We start from the raw sequence: 18,813 nt of genomic DNA on the forward strand, positions 1-18,813 counted from the left end.
GTTGGGTTAAGGTTGAAGGGTTTTGGCTCAATTATTGGGTCAGGTCAAGGTTTAGCTATGAATTCAAATACTCTTATTTTGAGACAATATGAACTTTACTTGCTAACAAGAATTGTCATCAAGGACTGTAGACCAATTGATAATCTACGAAGTATTTGAGTAATATCTTATTTAACTACTTTGGACGGAATCTGAGTATCATTGTAGAATAGGGTATATTTATTTGATCATTTGAAGCAACTGGAAAAATTTTATGCCATCATCCTTAGTGGTTCAGCTCTGGTTTGTGAGTTTAACCAACGATTTCAGTTTATGAATACACACTTTGTGTTACAATGTAACACACTGTAATATGTTACTTGATTTCCTTGTCCTAGCTATTTCCTCCTCTCTCTCTTTTTGGTTTTCGTTTGGAAGCACTTCATACCAACGTCTCTATTACGAGGAATTTTTATATGATAACAAAACATAATGGAACTTGTAGTATAAGTCATATATATGTTAGATTAGATTTGACAAAGAAGAATAGAATTTAGCTTTATATTAGCAAAACATATATCACCCCACACATCTCTATTGTTATTCTATTGTTATTATTATTGTAAATGTTAGGTCCAAAATTATTGTTATTACAATAATAATGATACAAAATTAAAATGTTAAGTTCAAACGCTTAGTATGTTCTGCGTTTGGCATAAGCAATTATTATAATCAGATTGTTGAATAATCTCTCTTTCTTTAGAGAGGAAGAGGAGGAAGAGAAAGCTAATGCAGTTATACTACTCTCAAAGGCTTCTCTATTTTTTTTTTTTTTTTAAATGGCAATACTATCTATTTATTCTACTTCGAAGTTGATGCATTTTTCGATCACCAAAATATTTAGAAGTGTGATGAGATTTATGTGTTTGTGAGGATGTTAATTTTTTTTGTGCTACGTCTCATCACACTCAAATTTCGTGAGCCCCATCTAAAGTTCTCTTGTTTGGTTACATTTTTGTTTTCAATTCTCATATCTCATTACTCAAAAATTGAGTTATAAAGATGGAAACTGAAAATAAGTTTTTGTTTAGTTTTCAAGTTATAAGAACTGAGTTAAGTGGCAATCTAGTAAAAAAATTCAAGTTGCTGGGATCCACACAACTAACCGATCACTATCAAGTTAGACTGCACTAATTTCATCTCTATCTGAAACGTATTAGAAGAAAACACGCACTATTCACCTGGGGGTTATAGAAAACGCGGCTATAGAAAATGCAGGTATGGCTCAAATGGACCTATACCCAAATTTTTTGGAACTACAACCGCATTTGAAAACACAGCTATAAACCTGTTTTTTTGTAATTTCGTAATGCTCATACAAAAATTTTCTCATCTCATCTCTAATCTCTCGATCTCTCTTTTGATCTCAATCCAACAGTTGTTTTGTTGATCTCAGCTTAGGTGAACGCGAATCTCTCTCTCTCTCTCTCATTTCATTTTCTCCATCTCTCTCGTCCTCTCATCTCTCTCAATCCAACAAACCTTCCCTCCAACTCAGCTTAGGTGATTCTTCTTTGTTTCGGACCTCTTTATGTCTAGTGTCTTGGATTCCTAAAAATTGGCAGCGGCGAGATTTTTCTCTTCAACAAGAAAAATCTCACCGTAACTGTTCCTTCACCAGGGCAGCAAGTTAAGGCTTTATGTCTAGTGACTTGGATTCCTAGAAATTGCGAGGACCTTATAAGTTGGGGCACAAACAACTTGAAAGGAACAAGCCTAAAGAGCCATTCTTTGCAAACTGAAAACGACCTATGGATTCAAAGGAATAATCGAATCTATGTTGGTGAGGTTAAGACAGAGGAGCAAACCCTTTTGAGGGTATTAAAAGATACGTAAGGAGAACGATGGAGGGAAACAGTAAGGTAGAAAACTCCATTGGCAAAATTCTGTGCAAACTGTGGTGTACTTATGAATTTGTATATTTTGTAACTTGATGTTAAGGGCTGGACTTGGCTCTAGTGGTTGTTTGGTGCAGTATTTGAACTTGTGCCTGTAGTTGAGTTTGTTTAGACTGCTCACGTGCGTTTTGCTGGTTTGAATTTCCTGGCTCCCAGCCTTAGGGCCAGCTTAGTTTTGGGTTGCATAAACTATGCTCTTAGTTCTGAATTATCAAAAAAATATCTAATTGCTTTTTGGCCAAACCAATGGAAATTACATCAGAGTACACATTCACACAGTAGGCAACTAGGCAAGATAGAAAGTACCGGCATTGATTCTATGGAAATATTCAAAGGACTGATAAAAACAGAGGGAATTGTCTATTTTCATCTAATAAAACAACCTTAGCATGTGGCAGCGGCAATTACATTAATATAAAACACCTAGCAAGCATAGAGATCTACCAACTTTTCACATTAATTTGCCATAGACATTATAACTCAAAAAAGGAAAAAATAATGATACACAGAAAGAAACCACTGCCAAGAGAAATCTATGGAGAACCTATCAATTTAATGCAGTTCCAACTTCCAATTTCATTTTCAGCTTAAGACAGTCCTCAACAAGCAGATACACAAGCTCTGCAAACCAAACTCTTCAATGCCATGTTTCTCCTCCCAAGGTGCCTACCATGCTGCTCAATTTCACTGTCTCTGAAATTCATTACCACTCATTATTTAACAAAGAGTATGTTAAAAAGATAGAATCTGATATTTAAGGTGTAAAACAAGAAAATTCACTCAAATTGACACTTATTTGGCATGGTGGACTAATCTACCAAAATGCCACATCAGTGCCAAATATTCACCCCATTTCAGACAAAGGTAGACTAGATAAAATAGAGGGAACTATAAGAATTACAAAACTGTGTATAAGAAAAATTGAAACAAATCCACCCCAGCAATCAAGAATTGATTTAGCAAAATTTGACTACATACCTGCCTGAATTTTGTAATTGGGGTTGGTCATGTTACAACTTAAGAAATCATATGCACCACTCCATCAGCTATCATCACTCGGTTATCATCTTGAAGTTTCTGAACAGTTTTGAAGAACTTATTATTAGCATCCCATTTAGTATTTAAATTAAGAAAACTCACCTTAGGCACCACCCATCAACAGATGTTAGCTCAAAAAAATTAAAGGAATTGTTATTAAAAATTAACAGAAAAAGGAAGAATACTACCATCTGAAATCAATAGACTGGCAGGGTTACCAAATGCATGTATTACTTTCCATTCTAATAATTATATTAAATACTGTACCTCTAACAGGAACATGATCTCTGTCCTCACATAATGAAAATCTGCTCCGGAGTTGACAACATTCTCTATATCTGAAACGGATATGAGATCCAAGTGGTTTGCCCTCATATGCTGACCAAATAAAGAATTAAATGCTTCTATTCTGCAAGTGGCCGGGGGGGTGGTGTTGAGGAACCATGTTAGGAAAAAGTAAACCCAAGCTAAAATTGACAATTAGAAAACAAAGTATGTGATATTGGAGATGCTTGCTGGACACCAACCTTTCCTGAGAAACAGTAACTGCAGACTGGGCTGCAGGAGGATCATCCACTTCCATAGCGTCCGTCATCGGACTAAGCAAAGAAACCATAGGAGCAGAAAGAAGGGGGGAAAATAGAATAATAAAAAAGGTCAACTACTGATTATGTAAATTGGTCAAACTACCATTGCTGCAATAAAGGTAACTGAAGAAAGCATTAAAATATTCATCCGAAAATGAAGATAGGCTTCTTTTGAAAACCTTGTTGGCTCATAAAGTTTAAAATCATTAAAAACTCAATTCAGTGTGACTAGCTTGTTGAACATGCTACACTACACCTAAATCAATGTGAGATCAAAATGATGGTCACTATGTAACCAGTCTATAGGAAAACCTATTTAACTCAACTAGGCGATGCAAGGAATGGCTGAAATTCATCAACACAGGAAAGGATTCACATCCAACTTCCATGGTTGCCTGAAGTTTCAGATACACACATAGGGAATAAAGAACTTGCCCATAGTTAAAAAGGCAAGAGAATAATTGAAAAGAAAAAATAAAACAAATTAGTTCAGAGCTTGCATATTCAAATGAAAGTCTAGACCAAAAACTCCACAAAGTGTGATTATTTATATATAGAAGTATATATATAAAAGCACGCACACCTCAACAGAAGCCAAATGACAGGTTTTTCCATGAATAGATACCAATGATTCTAAGCAACAAGTACATTCAAAATTCATGTAGAAAATACAGCTATGACTCACCCTTCTACATCTGAAGTTCCACTTTCGCGTCTATCTTTTTTTCCAGGACGATGGTCTCTATCATTTCCACCAGGATGGTCAGCCCTACGTTTTCTCTCCAATTCTTTCTCCCTTTCATGCTCACGCTCCTCCATTTCAGTCAATTCCTTATGATATATTGCAAAATATAAAACCTTCAGGGCAGCATCAACATCAGACTTTGAAACCTGCCAAGAGAGATCAATTTGTGATGAGCAAGCAGAAAAACAATGGAATCCCTAAGTTAAAGGTCAATACAAATAAGACCTCTGAACATGAATATTGAACTTAGATTCATTCCAAAAACTTAAGGAGTATAATGAACACAAATCTCATTATATTCTCATTTAATTACAAGAGATATCAAAAGAGAGATGGATCCAGGTACCTTTCTGCTCAACTTCAATTTGGCATGAGCAGTAGAGAGACGTATTATGGTTTCTAAGGTTCTAGCAGTGATTGGAAGTGTTCCCCCAGTCTACACACGAATTGGTAAAGAGAAAAACTATCATTAATTGTATAATATGTTTTTCAGTGGATTAGAAACCCATATTGTTAATTTCTGGATGTTTGTCAATGGATTACAATGCACTAACCTTTGCAGTTGAACCGGTATTTCTAAGCTCTGCATATGCTGTTGCAATCTGTTCAGATGCCTGCAGACAAAAAAGTATTAGTCTGGCTATAGCCTCATTACGTTAAGGCAGGAATAAAAAACTAATAATTAAAATGACCTCATCAGTCAGATCAGGCTGAATCCTATGCTTTGCATAATGAATATACTTCTTTAGAAACTTGATGGTAAGGGTATCACGCTTCCGTCCCCTTTCTACTTTCTTTCCATGTAACATTCGGTTATACTTAACAAAGACAGAGTCAGCATCAGATTCGTCTTCTCTTCCATATCTTGAGCTCCCATCAAGTGTCGCCTCACCTACAATTTAACTCTTTAATTAAGCTCATCATAGAGACCACCAGTATTCTGAGCATGAGATTAGTGTTAACACACCTCCAACTGCAGAACGGTACCGGTGCATGCGCAAAACATGCTCAGAGATTTGACGATCAATATCAGGATCCATTTGATCCAATACTATAAATAGTAAATCAAAACGAGAAAGCAGAGAATCTGGGAGTCCAATATTCTTCGTCGGAGTCAATGAACGATCATACTGCACAAACAGTAAACAGCATGAAATTAAGCTAAGCAATTGAAGCACCAATCGCCTAGCATTTGCATTAAGGTGCACTTGAATTACTACCAAATGTACCACTTACAGTTCCATATATGGGATTTGCAGCAGCCACCACACTGCATCGAGCATTGAGTGACGCATGAATACCAGCTTTGGCAATAGTTACAGTCTGCTGCTCCATAACTTCATGTATGGCAACACGATCTTGATCATTCATCTTGTCAAATTCATCAATACACACAACACCTCGATCAGCAAGAACCATCGCACCAGCTTCTAGCCTTCTTTCTCCTGATCAACAGCCACTGGTCAATTACCATTTCCTTGAAGAAAAAATGCCACATAATGCAAAATGCTAGAGCACATGGAGATGCTTTACCTGTTTCTTGATCTGAAGTAACTGCAGCAGTCAAACCAACGCCAGAAGAACCCCGACCTGTAGTTGATATGGCCAAGGGAGCAATATTCATAATGGCTCTTAGAAGTTGAGACTTGGCAACAGAAGGATCACCAACCATCATCATATTTATGTCGCTGAAAGAAACAATTAATCAGTTTATTAACATTCAACATTCAAATCTTATGCTGGGGCCTCAAGGAATGGTCCTAGATACAGGAAATAAGAGAATTGCATAAGAGAAAGGGTACAATAAAAAAGATGCATATAATGCCGATAGAATATTAGAGAAGAAGGTACAACTCACCCTCGCAAGTGGGTTCCATTCTTTAAGTTCTTTTCCACTCCACTAAGCATCAATAAAATTACAGCTTTCTTTATCCATGAATGCCCATATATAGACGGTGCCAGTGAATTCCCGAGTAGGTCAAATGTATCATCTCTCTCAGCTATTTTTTTAATATTTTTTAAGTCTTCAGGACTATAGATTGGTGCATTTGCCTCTTTGTTGAGCAGAGAAACATTGTTCGCTACAAGAACAGTCCTACACAACAAGATCAGTAAATCAAGCTCTTTATCTCAGAAACATCACGCTATAAAAGGAACAAGGAAATAACATCAGTCCACAATATCTACCTGAATACTCCATTAACACTTCCCTTGCTTTTACCAGGAAGAGCTTTATATATCCCTACAATAGCCACACGGTCTCCAGGCTTGCATGAATCAACCAGGTCATCCTCAGCTATGATATCCACCGTTCGTGGAAGCTGACCAGGGGCAGAATTTTCTGGCACTTCTTGCATTGACAAGGTTTGATGATCTTTGTATCTGCACAATCCATACTCGGTCACCAACAAGTTTCCACTTTCATCCTGCAGCAGAACATTTCATTAGAAAAACTCCCTCGTCTGTTAATAGCACAGAAAACCACCAAAACAAAGGACTTGGGATTACCCTTGTAGGATACACAGACCCAGTGGGCAAACCCATATTGGATGCAATGTCTCGATATTCGCGAGTAGTAAAGTTCCCAGTTGTAGGGCAGAAGTGAACACTTTTTACAACCTTTGGCCTTACAAGAGAACCTAAAAATGAACAATATTAGATTTATGCAAATCTACAATTTCTGTCACAGAAATATCGAGGAACTGTCTAAATTTCTAGTTCCAGCATCATAAAATTATTAAAAGCAAGTAATAGTAATACAATGAAAGATGCATGAAATTGTAGCAAAAAGTTTAAAGAATATAGTATAGTACATTTGGTGACAATGCCCTCGACACAGACCATGGAACCAATGAATTCAGAAAGAAGTTCTCTTGGCGTGACACGGCGAGAAACAAAAGGGCCTTCAAACCCAACAAGAACATGCTCTCCTTCCTTCAAGTACTTGGGATCAATAGATTTAGCAGCGTCCGTGACCGCGTCACAGAAAGGTTGCATGTACTCACCTGGATTCTTGAGAATCCTAAAACATCAGAAACAAGGACAACAAATTAAAACACGGGCAAAAAAGGGAGGAAGATAGAATAATGAGCACTTGAGTTTGTACAACTTTAAAAACCCAACAAACAAAGTCCAAAAACAGCTCCACTCAGCTACTGTAAGACTTAACATTCTGGTTAAATGATTGAATTCAACATTTTGTAACAGCTTAAGTGTCTGTTTGATTAGGCGATCAGGGGTTGCTAAAAGCACGTTTTTAAAAACCAAAACGCCTTTTTGCAACAAATCTTCATAGCTTTTTTTTTTTAACAAACGCTCATTTTAAACCCAAAATGCTGTTTCACAACAATTTATACAACCAAACCCTAAGCTCCACTTTACCATCCATTTAAAAAGTTTTAAAAAAAGAAAACCCAACTTTTTAGGCAAAAGGGAGGAAAATAGAATAATGAGCACTTGAGTTTGTACAAAACAAAGTCCAAAAACAGCTCCACTCAGCTACTGTAAAACTTAAAATTCTGGTTAAATGCTTGTAACAGCTTAAGGGTCTGTTTGGTTAGGCGGTTTGAGAGGCTAAAAGCACGTTTTTAAAACCCAAAATGTCATTTCACAACAAAAACTCTTCATTGCTTCCTTTTACAAAGGCTCATTTTAAACTCAAAATACCGTTTCACAACAATTTATATAAACACAACCTAAGCTCCACTCTACCTTCAATTTAATAAAGATTATTTTTTTTTTTTTTAAATCCAACTTGTTATAACAGCTTAATCTTTTGGGACATTCAGTAATTTATCGATTTTGGCGATTCAAAATAAAACCCATAATTTAAAAGCCAAATTTTCATTTTAATTTTTCAAATGTTCCTCGCAAACCCGAAAAAACAATACAATTTTTACAAAAATGGTGGTAATAAAAGGTGATTTAACAGTGGGAATAGTGGTTCCAATTAGATTGAAAAGAATAGATTTGTGGCTGGTGGTACGTACCTGGTGCCCAAGTCGCGGAAGGAGTGTAGATCGGAGATGTTGACGATGAGGCGGTGGCGCTTGTGGTTTATCATCGCCTTTATTTCGTCCATGTACACGCCCCTCCCCACCTTAATTATTTACAAATTCACCATCATCATAATTTATTACACACAAAAATAAGTAGAAAGAGAGAGAGAGAGAAATAGGTACGTACATCTTGATCCAAGAACTCTAGGAACTCTCGCTTGTGAGCTGCCCTTTGTTCTTCGCTTATGTCCATTTCTCTTTTGCCCTTCTCTCTGCTTCTGCTTCTGCTTCTGCTTCTGCTTCCCACAGATAGAGAGAGAGAGTGAGAAAATGAGTATTGCCCCTTTTGATTTTTTTTTGAGCCCTAGGGGGTGTAATTTTAGTTTTGGCGGGAAACGGGGTCTGGTTGCCTTTACTTTGGCGGGAATAATTATGTATTGTGTTTGGGCCTGAGTGCCAGTGCCACCTGTCTTACTCTTTTTTCTTTTTTCTTTTAAATAAACAAAAATTTACATGATTGACTTTTTTTTTTTTTAAAGAAGAATTCACGTGATTGAATGATCCTTATAAATAACACTTTTTTTTTCCACTGCATTCCAAGTGTGTTTATTGTTTTAGAGATTAGGATCATAATTGTCAGCATTGTACGATATGCGATCTGTATCATGTCGTGTATAAAAAGTTTTGTATTGTATTGACATATCTTAAGTACTCATAAATCGTACGATACAATGTGTGTAGCATATCGTAAAATCGTATGTATCATATGATACAAAGATAAATGCTTTAAAATGAGATTTTTTATTAAAATTTGTACTTTTATTTGAATCTAACAAGTTATTAGACTTGTTTGAAACACAAAATTATTATATTACTTAACTTAACTTGATAAAATAACATATTTATAAGGTTTTTTCCCTCTTTTTCTTCTGCAAAATTTGGACTACACAGTATATATTTACACTTCACTTTAATATTTACAAATTTATTTTCTATACTATAAATAAGATATTAATTGAATTTTTTTTTTCATTATTGTTATAAGTCAAAGAAACTAGAATGCCAAGAATAATTATTTTTTTAATTATTAAAATAAAAAGAACAAGAAGAGATAGTATATGTTAATGATGATGAAGAAAATTTTAATGAAGAAATAAATTTGCAAAATGATAAACGTGATGATAGCATTGACATAGATGGGGTTGATTAGCCAATATGATAAAAACAAATTAATATTTGGGTCATTTGTAATATATTATCACTTTTGAATTTAAGCAATTTGAATGTGTATGTTATAAACATGTGTTAGTTTGATTTATTTAGTTAGTTTGTTAAATATTATTACATAAGTGATAAATAAATTAGTCATTAGTTGAATATATTCAAAATTTATAATGAATTTCATATATGTATATTTATAATTTTTTATTTAGCATGTGTATTTAGAGTGTAAACAATTTTTGGTGTAGGCGGAATTGAACCCCAGATCTCTTATTCAACTATCAAAGACTTTATTAATTGAGCTAACTGGAACCTACAAATCTATGTTTTTTTTTTTTTAGAAGAAAATCTTTGTTCATTTAAATGTGAATATATATTTAGATTTAGGCTCTTCAACGCAAAATTCGTAGAACTAAAACCCTTCAATTTCTATCGGTTCAAAATGAATAAATAAAAATCCTTCTATTCTATCCAAACGGACCAATGTGTAATCAATCTCCTTTGAGCTTGAGTTTGTGATTTTGTTTGTCTATGAGCTTAAAAGTTATTTTGCTCCCTACAATATATTAACAGTTCGCCAATAAAAGAAATGAAGCGCAAACTAGAATGAAAAATCGTTTATGGCACTACAGATCAAGACCCGAACCAGATATAGGTATACATAATCACTCTCACCAGCAGTAATGCATTAGAAAACACGTCCATAATACATGAAGTCAAATTAATAAACTTTATTTAGCCCCCCCTCCCCTACCCACACAACATATATATATATATATATATATATATTGCAGCGGTTTCCATCGAGAAACAACTTTATGTTAATATAAAATCAACTTTTAGTAAGATTTTTTACCAATTTTATAGGATGTAGAGCTAATAAAGTCAACTTTTTGAGTTTCACTTGTCACTTCAATATTATTTTCAATACTTCTATCAATATATACTAATTTTTTATTAGGTGAACTCCACAATAAATCATCCTTAACAAACACATTACAATGCCTATTAACATTTCCCATATATTTATTGACAATTGGATATTCATCCAACATCACCAATTCTCTCCTTTTTCTTAAATAATATGTTTTCATTTTAACATAAATTATAAGACTACATAAAATGACACTTGTACCACAGCTGTCCACATAACCAATTGTAAGCAAATAATTAATCACAGTCTCACAAGTAAAATAGTTATGGCAGTTTATGCGATATTAGAACTACTCTCATTTTACACCATGTTGGAGCAGTAACTAGTTTTGCCAATGATTTCGTACTAGAGAAAATAAAATATGGGATTTAAGAGACAATAAACATTTTTTTTTTTTTTTTTTTTTTTTTGAGAAACAAGAGACAATAAACACTTGATGACAATTATGAGGTTAATTAAGATTACCCAACAATTTATTCTGATGGCAAAGGATCACACAGCAGAATTTATACACGACCCCAGAATGCATAAAATCTATTCATGCCGGCTAGATTTTTTATTTTTTTTTTATTTTTAAAGACGAAATTAAAAATATTTATAGCAAAATACTTGTCCACATTATGGCAAAGTTGAACCATCAAGTTTACAGACCATTAAACAGCTTCATGAGCACTATAAGCCTCTTGTATCCATCCACAGAGAGAGAACACTAAGTTGGGATTTGAATATAAGAAACTTTGGGCCGCCTTGTTCGAACTTGGAAGCTATTCTCGACTCATCCACAGAAATAGAGCAGAACTAAAACCCCCTCAGCCTGATTTTTATGAATCTGTATCGATCTACATTCCAATTAAAGAAAAACGCCTTTGGCACTTTTTTCTATCCACAAAATAAATTAAAATTGAATAAATTCTTATACACCACTAGCGCAATAGATTGGATAGTTCTTTGGTAAAGACGTCTGGAAATCCTCGAGCTTAAATTCAAATCTAAATTATCACAGAAATTAACAAACTAAATGTGGCTTGACAAGTATGCAGCAACTCCAGAAACTTAGAAAAAGAAGCAGCCGCAATATCAAAATTTAACCAAAATCTCGAATAAGCACGGCTCATCTCCCAAAAGAAATCCAAAATGACTGAATGATCAAGGTTTGAATGCAGAAAAGGCCACGACAGAGTTGTGTCCACCAAATCCAAATGAATTCGAAATAGCTGGAAAACATATGAAAAATTAATGAGTTATTAAATCAGGATGCTGAGGCTTCCAAAGCAATTGGAAACAAAAAGGCGAGGTGTTTAAAGGTTTATGCATCTTACCAACATTCACTTCATGCTGCTGCTTTGTATTTGCAACTGTGTCAAAGTCAACTGAAGGCTCTGGATTCTGCATTCATCAAGGAGAACATGTCACTCATTGTATTAACCTTTATCCAAATCTTAAAGAATAACGATGGAACCAATGCAGTGTGAAAAAGAAACTCAGTAATTATTTATTTAGTTGTCCAAAATAGAGAAAAGGGAACCATATGATTCTTAATTTATTTCCTGTTTCTCAAAAAATAAAAATAAATAAAAATCAACTCTAAACCATTGGGACTTGTAAAGATTGCAGTAGAGTTCCAAAGTTTCCTACTTTCCACTAGTTTTGCAGTTAAATTATGTAAACCACATATTTCATCTCAATCATTTAGTCCCAATCAAATATCACAGACGGACAACTCTAATGTTTTAAGCCATTAATAGTACCAATCAAGTAATATTACTAAAAAGTGTGCTGTATCTGTGTTTAGAAGGTTGATTCTAATACATTGTCCAAAGCATATGTAATTATCAAAAAATATTTTTCTGTGTTGATTGGAAAGTAGCACATACAAATTGATTTATACTAGGATGCAGCCATCCTGTATTTATGGCTTTCACAGTGGCGATGGCTTCCAAACCCCCAGCAGCACCAAGGCAATGCCCAATCATTGACTGAAAACAAAATGAAGATGAACAGATCTATCAGAAAACAGAACGAAAGAAACATCAACATATAACCAGCTTAAATTTGGAAGAAGAAAAAGAAAGTGTGCACTTGGAGAAAAATTACCTTAGTTGCATTAATTTTGATCCCTGAAGTGTCCTTGAAAACCTTTTTTATGGCATTTATCTCAGCCACGTCACCAGCAAGAGTAGAAGTTGCATGCGCATTTATGTAATTAACCTGTAAAAAAGGTAGCCTAGTTTAAATTACTCTCTTAAACACACACATACACGCACAAGTATATATAGTCTGTTTTCGTTACTATTTACAGCATTCAGATTTTTTACTTTTTATATGGAAAAGATTATTTTATTTAAAAGACGAGAGATATCATATGTATCAGAAACATATGATGCTAAAACCATCCCATTGCAAATAAGCTATGATATGGGAACTCTGCAAGTACTAATTTGTTCTCCCATAACCATTGCAAAGCATTTATTGCAATCTGTAATTTCTAAAGCAACCTTAATGAGTTCCAACTTGAGATAACAAATTATATAATTTCAGAAACTTCCATAACTTTTGTCCATTCCTAAATAAATTAACAGTTGAAGTTCTTGTTGATATTCTAATGATAGTTAAATCTTAAATGGAATTGAATAGCAAACTCAATCCATGTATCATAAAGTTTGACTACATTGCAAAGAAAATTTTACCTCACAATGGAATAGAAGACCTTTAGTATGCTTTTTTTTTTTGGATAAATTAGCAGACCTTTAGTATGCTATAGCAAGTTTGTGGGAGTAGCAACTAAATATATATAGAAAAGGGCATGCATGCATGCAAAGATGCATATGCACACACAAATAGAAGTAATACAGATTAGATAGAGATTTTGAGGGAGAGTGTGAGAGAGAGAGAGAGAGAGAGAGGCAAAACAACTCAAGGTGGTGAAAAGAGGAATTATGCAAATGAATTCGAGACAAACAGGATAGCTAGAACAACATCCCAATCAAGAAAAGATTCTATAGAAATAATAAGGGTAAATTAACATTAACCTCCCTTGAGGTTTAAGAAAATGTCAAAAACCTTCTCCTATTTTTGAAAACAACAATTAACCTCCTAAAGGATATTTTTTTTAATCTTTTTTCTTGATTTGCTTGTCATATACCCAGTCTAGTTAGTAATTATTTGAGGTTATTCTAGATGAGAATTTAATTTGAAACATAAGCGTTTTGACTCAATTTGTAATGGCAAATAAACAGCCGTAGGGATGTTTGTTACATAAATCAAAACCTCAAAAGGTGAAGTGTCACTTATGAAAATAGGAGGGGATTTCTAACATTTCCCCAAACCTTTGGGAGGTCAGTGTTATTTATCCTAATCATAATTAAAAAGAAAAAGAGCACCATACAGTACAAAGATTGATTTATATGGGCAAAAAATGAGAATACCTCCTCAGGTGACACACCAGCATCTTCAAGGCTGCTTTGAATGCATGAAGACACACCAAGTCCATCTGCTCTTGGATCAGTCATATGATAAGCATCACAGTTAACAGCACCTCCTAAATACTCAGCTATGATAGGTGCCCCTCGTTTCATCGCATGCTCCAAGCTCTCCATTATCTGTTGACTCGCAATTTTAAACAAATTAAGAATAAAAGAAAATTGATTTAATAATATAGTGCAAGAGGGGCACAGCCCAAGCACGTAGGAAGTATAAAAGAGATACACCAACAGCTATGAATGAGCAATTTACCCAAATTATGGCTTGGCTATTAATTCAAAACACAAGATTAAACGTCATCACTACCATTAAATTAAAACTACTCAGTGGGAGAGACAGAGATTCATACAAAGCAAGGTTATTGCAATCTAATCAATCAAAAATGGATAAGGAAGAAAATATTCATGTAAATTTTTAAAGGAAGTTAGTGGGTTCTAATTTACTCAATTGGTGAAATCTCTTGTAGTTGAACAAGAGATTTGGGGTCGCCTACACCAAAAATCAATTGGTCTTAGCATGATGATAAAAGGCAATCATCATGGAGCGAACGCCATAGGTTAACATTCTATTGTATCTATCAAAATAAACTTTTTAAGGGAAGTCAATGTTACATTGTAAATAGGTCATCATCTTCACTAAATACCAAGGAGCACCTGTAATTATTTTAATTTAATGCACCCACAATGATTGCATCAGGGTTGCACCTTCCTCTGTTGTTATTATTCTTCAAGGTTAGTTCAAAATAATTTTAAGCAAACAAGCAAATCACAATGCATGGTTGCATTTAACATCGAAATTGGATTCCCTTATGGGCAAGTCAGAAAGCATAGGTAGCAAGCCAAAGTTGTCTACTAGTCCCTGTAATTTCAATCCTTCATTATCTATGCCCAGGACCAATTACAGTGTTGGTAAAAGCATGCTTAAGTGCAAAGCGCCAAAGTTAAGGGCTTTTCGCCTCTAAAGTGAGGCGCACTTTAGGCGTGCTTTTTGGAGCTTTTTTTAATAAGCTCAAAGCACGCTTTTTGACGTTTTTTTATTTTTATTTTTTAAAATGAAAAAATATGCATTGTAGCTGTCTGATCTTAATCCTATTGAAATAAACCATTGATTGGGCATATAAAACTCAATCTTATGGTATGCTACTATCCACTAAAGCCTGCCCCCCTCCACCTTCACACATATTCCCTTTAGTTTTCTACTTTGTACCAAAACTGCAATGTCCCAAAACTCCTAGTTCATTCATGAAAAAAAAATATTTGATTAAATTTATTCTGTGATAATTGTTTAGTTACTTTAGTAGTTGAAGTTAAACATGTAATGAATTGTGCAGTTAGGCTTATATTGATTAATACTCATTAAGTGAATAAGTAATTAATGAATGATATAAAATGTTATATTTCAACTAATATGATTATTTGATCACTTGATTGTTACAACAACAACAAAGCCCATTTTTTCAAATTTATTATTACATTAAATTTTTTGAAATGTTCAATTCTGACTTCACTTCAATAGGCAAGCACTTGCGCTTTGTGCCTAGGCTCCAAGAGGACAATGCACTTAAGTGCATCTCACTCTTTTACCCACACTAAGAACAATATTAAAGAAGAATACGGTTGATGAAAAAAAAAGTAGACCAAAAAAACAAAAAACTCACATACACAACCAAGTGGATAAAATTCTCCTTTTCACACAATAGCATGACAACAGATGTAGGCTTACCAATACTCCAGCACCTTCACCCATAACAAATCCATCTCTACCTTTATCCCATGGCCTTGAAGCAGTTTTTGGATCATCGTTCCTCTGAGATAAGGCCCTGCATGCAACAAAACCCCCCAATCCAATGGGAATAACAGCAGCTTCAGTCCCACCTGCAACCATCAGATCAGCCTCACCCCGGCGAATGTGATTTGCAGCAGCATAGAAGCAATAATTAGAGGTAGCACAAGCCGTTGAAATTGAATAATTTGGACCCATGAAGCCAAGATCAATTGCTAGCAATGCAGACCCCATATTGGTTATAGCATAGGGAATGAAAAAAGGTGTTATTTTCCTGTGACCTTTCTCTATTAAAGCCTGAACTCCGTCTGAAAAGACTGTAAGACCACCCATCCCTGTTCCCACTAGCACACCGGCCCGTTCCTTATCAATCTGCAGCAGATATCAGCAATTACTGTGAGTCAAGTATATGGCTGAAACTTAAATGAAAATCAAATGGCAAGGGAAGGACTACAAGTGACTTGAGAGTGATTTTTTTCAATTAAAAAAAACCATAGAATGACAATTTTTTTACAGACAAAGAATTTAGGAAGATCAACTAAACTTAACGACGGAACTTTGATGTGCTCAAATATGCAATTTTACCAACATAAAGACAAAGCCTCTCATCAATTTTTAAGTTTCAAGAATATAATAAAAGGAGCAGCAAACTATTATCTGGAGACATGAAACTGGAAAACATAGGGTTCCTATGGCTGGACATGCAATCTCATCTATTGAAAAATAGCACTCACCTTAAATGTCCTAAAATTTCAATCTCCTTGAAGCTACAAGGCCAGTCAATTATGGAAGTCTATAGTTTAGAAGGTGCAAAGTACCAAAATTTAGGGACAATAGAAGGTCATGTAGCAGGTTGCATAAGTCCCTACATAATTTTAAGGCGCACACACACACAAATAGAATTTTGAGAAAGAAAAAATAGGTAAGTTATAATTTGGTTTGCATCTCCAATCTGGAGTTCCCGACTATCTATGATCAAATTGATTTTACGGCTGAAATTACATTTTCAATTGGGTTAAAAACAAGTGTAACTGATTTGAGAAGCTTGAAAACATAAATTCAGAAAGTACAACACTAAAACAAGTTCCTTAAGAAAACTCCAAAAATTAATTTTATCAACATTAAACAACTCCTTTTTTTTAATGTTAATATTTCAAATATGTTGCAGCTAGAAGTAGACAGTTACGTAAAATCCAAAAAACCATGAGTTTATGATGACTCAGTGAAACACACACACACACACACATATAAACTCAAACATGAAGATTATTCATTTCAACAAAAAGATACCAAAACCAAATACAATAAATTTCGAAAAAAATTTCCATGCATCATGCATGTAATAGTTAGCAGAAGAACAACACACTTCCAAATATTAATTTAATCAACATTAAACAATTCCCTGTTTTTGAATGTTCATATTTTCACATATGTTGCAGCTATATTTTATATATATAATAGAAGGGATTGAAGATTATACTAGAAAAAATATTGATTCAATGAAATTCATTGACATGGGAACAGAGCACAAAGTCCATAAGAAATGTAGAATGAACATTATTATTCATTTGAAAAAAAAAAGGCACGAAAACCAAACATAAGAAATGTCGAAAATTTTGCCATGCGTGTACAATTAGCAGAAGAACATAGTTCAGATCCATGAATTACATCAAAACCCAATTAAGTTAAAAAGAGAGAGAGAGAGAGGGAAGTGAATAGTGAACCTTGGAGAGCTTATCGCCGCCGAGATCGGCGTCGACGAGGGCCTTTTTGCCGGCGACAATGCAGTACCGGAGGCAATCATCGAGGCGGCGGTCATTCTTGCCATCAATGTAACCCTCGGAGTTGAACCCGTGGATCTGACCGGCAAACCGGGTCGGAAACTTGGACGCATCGAACCGATCAATCGGGCCGATCCCACTCTCGCCAGAGAGCAACCTGTTGTAGTACTCATCGACCTCGTTCCCGAACACCGAGACCAGACCCATGCCCGTAATCACGACCCGCTTCTTCGGGTCGTGCTCGCGCTTCGGGGCGGAGACGTTGACAATGACGGAAGCGCCGCTGCGGCGGAGGCCGCGGCTGCTGCGAGAGGCGGGGAAATGGAAATGGGATTTGGATTTGGAATGGTATTTGAGAAGTGGGGTTAGCGGAGATGGGCGGAGACACGGTGGAGGAGAAGACTGAAGAGATTGCATGGTGAAGTAGTGACGATGATAACGATGCGGTGGTTTTTGTGTGTTTGGGGGGGTTTAAGGAGAGAAGAAGAAAGAGCGACAACTTTTTACAACGCCACCTATACTATGAGTCATGCCACACAAATTAAAGTTTGTGTGTTAGTGAGGTTGAGCTACTTTGTTTTTGTACTTGGACTTTATAGGCCACGTTAGTTACAATTGGAGTGAGTGACAAGATCTAGATTTGCTTTTGGTTTTTTTGTTTGGTTTGGTTTGGGTTGGCTGAGTTTGGTGTGACTTGTTAACAAAAAATTTTGGCTACTATTATTAATTCATTAATAATTATGGATTCGATTTCGATGTTTTCTAAGAAGTGACCAAGGAGGATTTATTTGTGGACTATTTATGTTTTATTTTGTCTTAGTTTCTTTCTTTTTTAATTATTTTTCCTATTTTAAGTCAAACTTCAAAACATAAGAATGAGTTTATAATTCCACCAATATATGGTGTTGGTTCTTTATGATTAAATCAACAAACCAATTTGATTTTTTGAAAGATAATAAATTTTATCAATTTTTTTTTAGAGAGTTTTAATCTTTGACGTCCACTCCTGATAATAGCTCTTTATTATCAGACCAAGACACCAATCGATCTCTGGTATAAGCGGAGATTGAACATCAAATATTTTATTCAATCATCAGAGACTTTATGAGTTGAGCTAACTGGAACCCACAAATTTTATTAATTGTCAAAGCTAAGTGTGCGTTTAGGACAAGCTGAAAATTTCAATTTATTTGTAATTTCAGCTTATTTTTGCTACTATTCATGGGTCTCACTGTACTATGCAGCTAACTTTTACATTTATCTACAGTACTTTTAACAAAAAGTTTTCAGCTTCAGCTAAAGAAGTTGTT

At 34.9% G+C, this 18,813-nt stretch overlaps 2 protein-coding genes across 3 annotated transcripts; both read right to left on the reverse strand.

The window, feature by feature from the left end:
- Positions 1 to 2,230: 2,230 nt before the first annotated feature.
- Positions 2,231 to 8,659, reverse strand: LOC126726515 (DNA replication licensing factor MCM3). Of its 2 annotated transcripts, none has more exons than XM_050431788.1 (17): positions 8,493 to 8,659; positions 8,297 to 8,406; positions 7,121 to 7,329; positions 6,816 to 6,946; positions 6,495 to 6,733; positions 6,166 to 6,402; positions 5,841 to 5,995; positions 5,544 to 5,752; positions 5,275 to 5,437; positions 5,000 to 5,199; positions 4,862 to 4,921; positions 4,654 to 4,743; positions 4,248 to 4,453; positions 3,503 to 3,574; positions 3,243 to 3,384; positions 2,920 to 3,014; positions 2,231 to 2,630 (listed from the first exon to the last, which is right to left on the reverse strand). In XM_050431788.1, the coding sequence occupies exons 1-16, from the start codon at positions 8,556 to 8,558 to the stop codon at positions 2,955 to 2,957; spliced, it is 2,349 nt and encodes a 782-aa protein (XP_050287745.1). In that variant the 5' UTR covers positions 8,559 to 8,659; the 3' UTR covers positions 2,231 to 2,630; positions 2,920 to 2,954. The 2 variants fall into 2 exon arrangements, with proteins under 2 accessions (XP_050287745.1, XP_050287744.1); XM_050431787.1 differs by having other exon boundaries at positions 2,916 to 3,014.
- A 2,596-nt stretch (positions 8,660 to 11,255) lies between these two features.
- LOC126726516 (3-oxoacyl-[acyl-carrier-protein] synthase I, chloroplastic) lies at positions 11,256 to 18,084 on the reverse strand. Its single transcript, XM_050431789.1, has 7 exons — positions 17,447 to 18,084; positions 15,663 to 16,094; positions 13,886 to 14,059; positions 12,555 to 12,668; positions 12,335 to 12,436; positions 11,780 to 11,846; positions 11,256 to 11,674 (listed from the first exon to the last, which is right to left on the reverse strand). The coding sequence occupies exons 1-7, from the start codon at positions 17,918 to 17,920 to the stop codon at positions 11,607 to 11,609; spliced, it is 1,431 nt and encodes a 476-aa protein (XP_050287746.1). The 5' UTR covers positions 17,921 to 18,084; the 3' UTR covers positions 11,256 to 11,606.
- Positions 18,085 to 18,813: the final 729 nt, after the last annotated feature.

The sequence above is a fragment of the Quercus robur genome, chromosome 5, assembly GCF_932294415.1.
Source record: "Quercus robur chromosome 5, dhQueRobu3.1, whole genome shotgun sequence".
Classification (NCBI taxonomy): Eukaryota; Viridiplantae; Streptophyta; class Magnoliopsida; order Fagales; family Fagaceae; genus Quercus; species Quercus robur.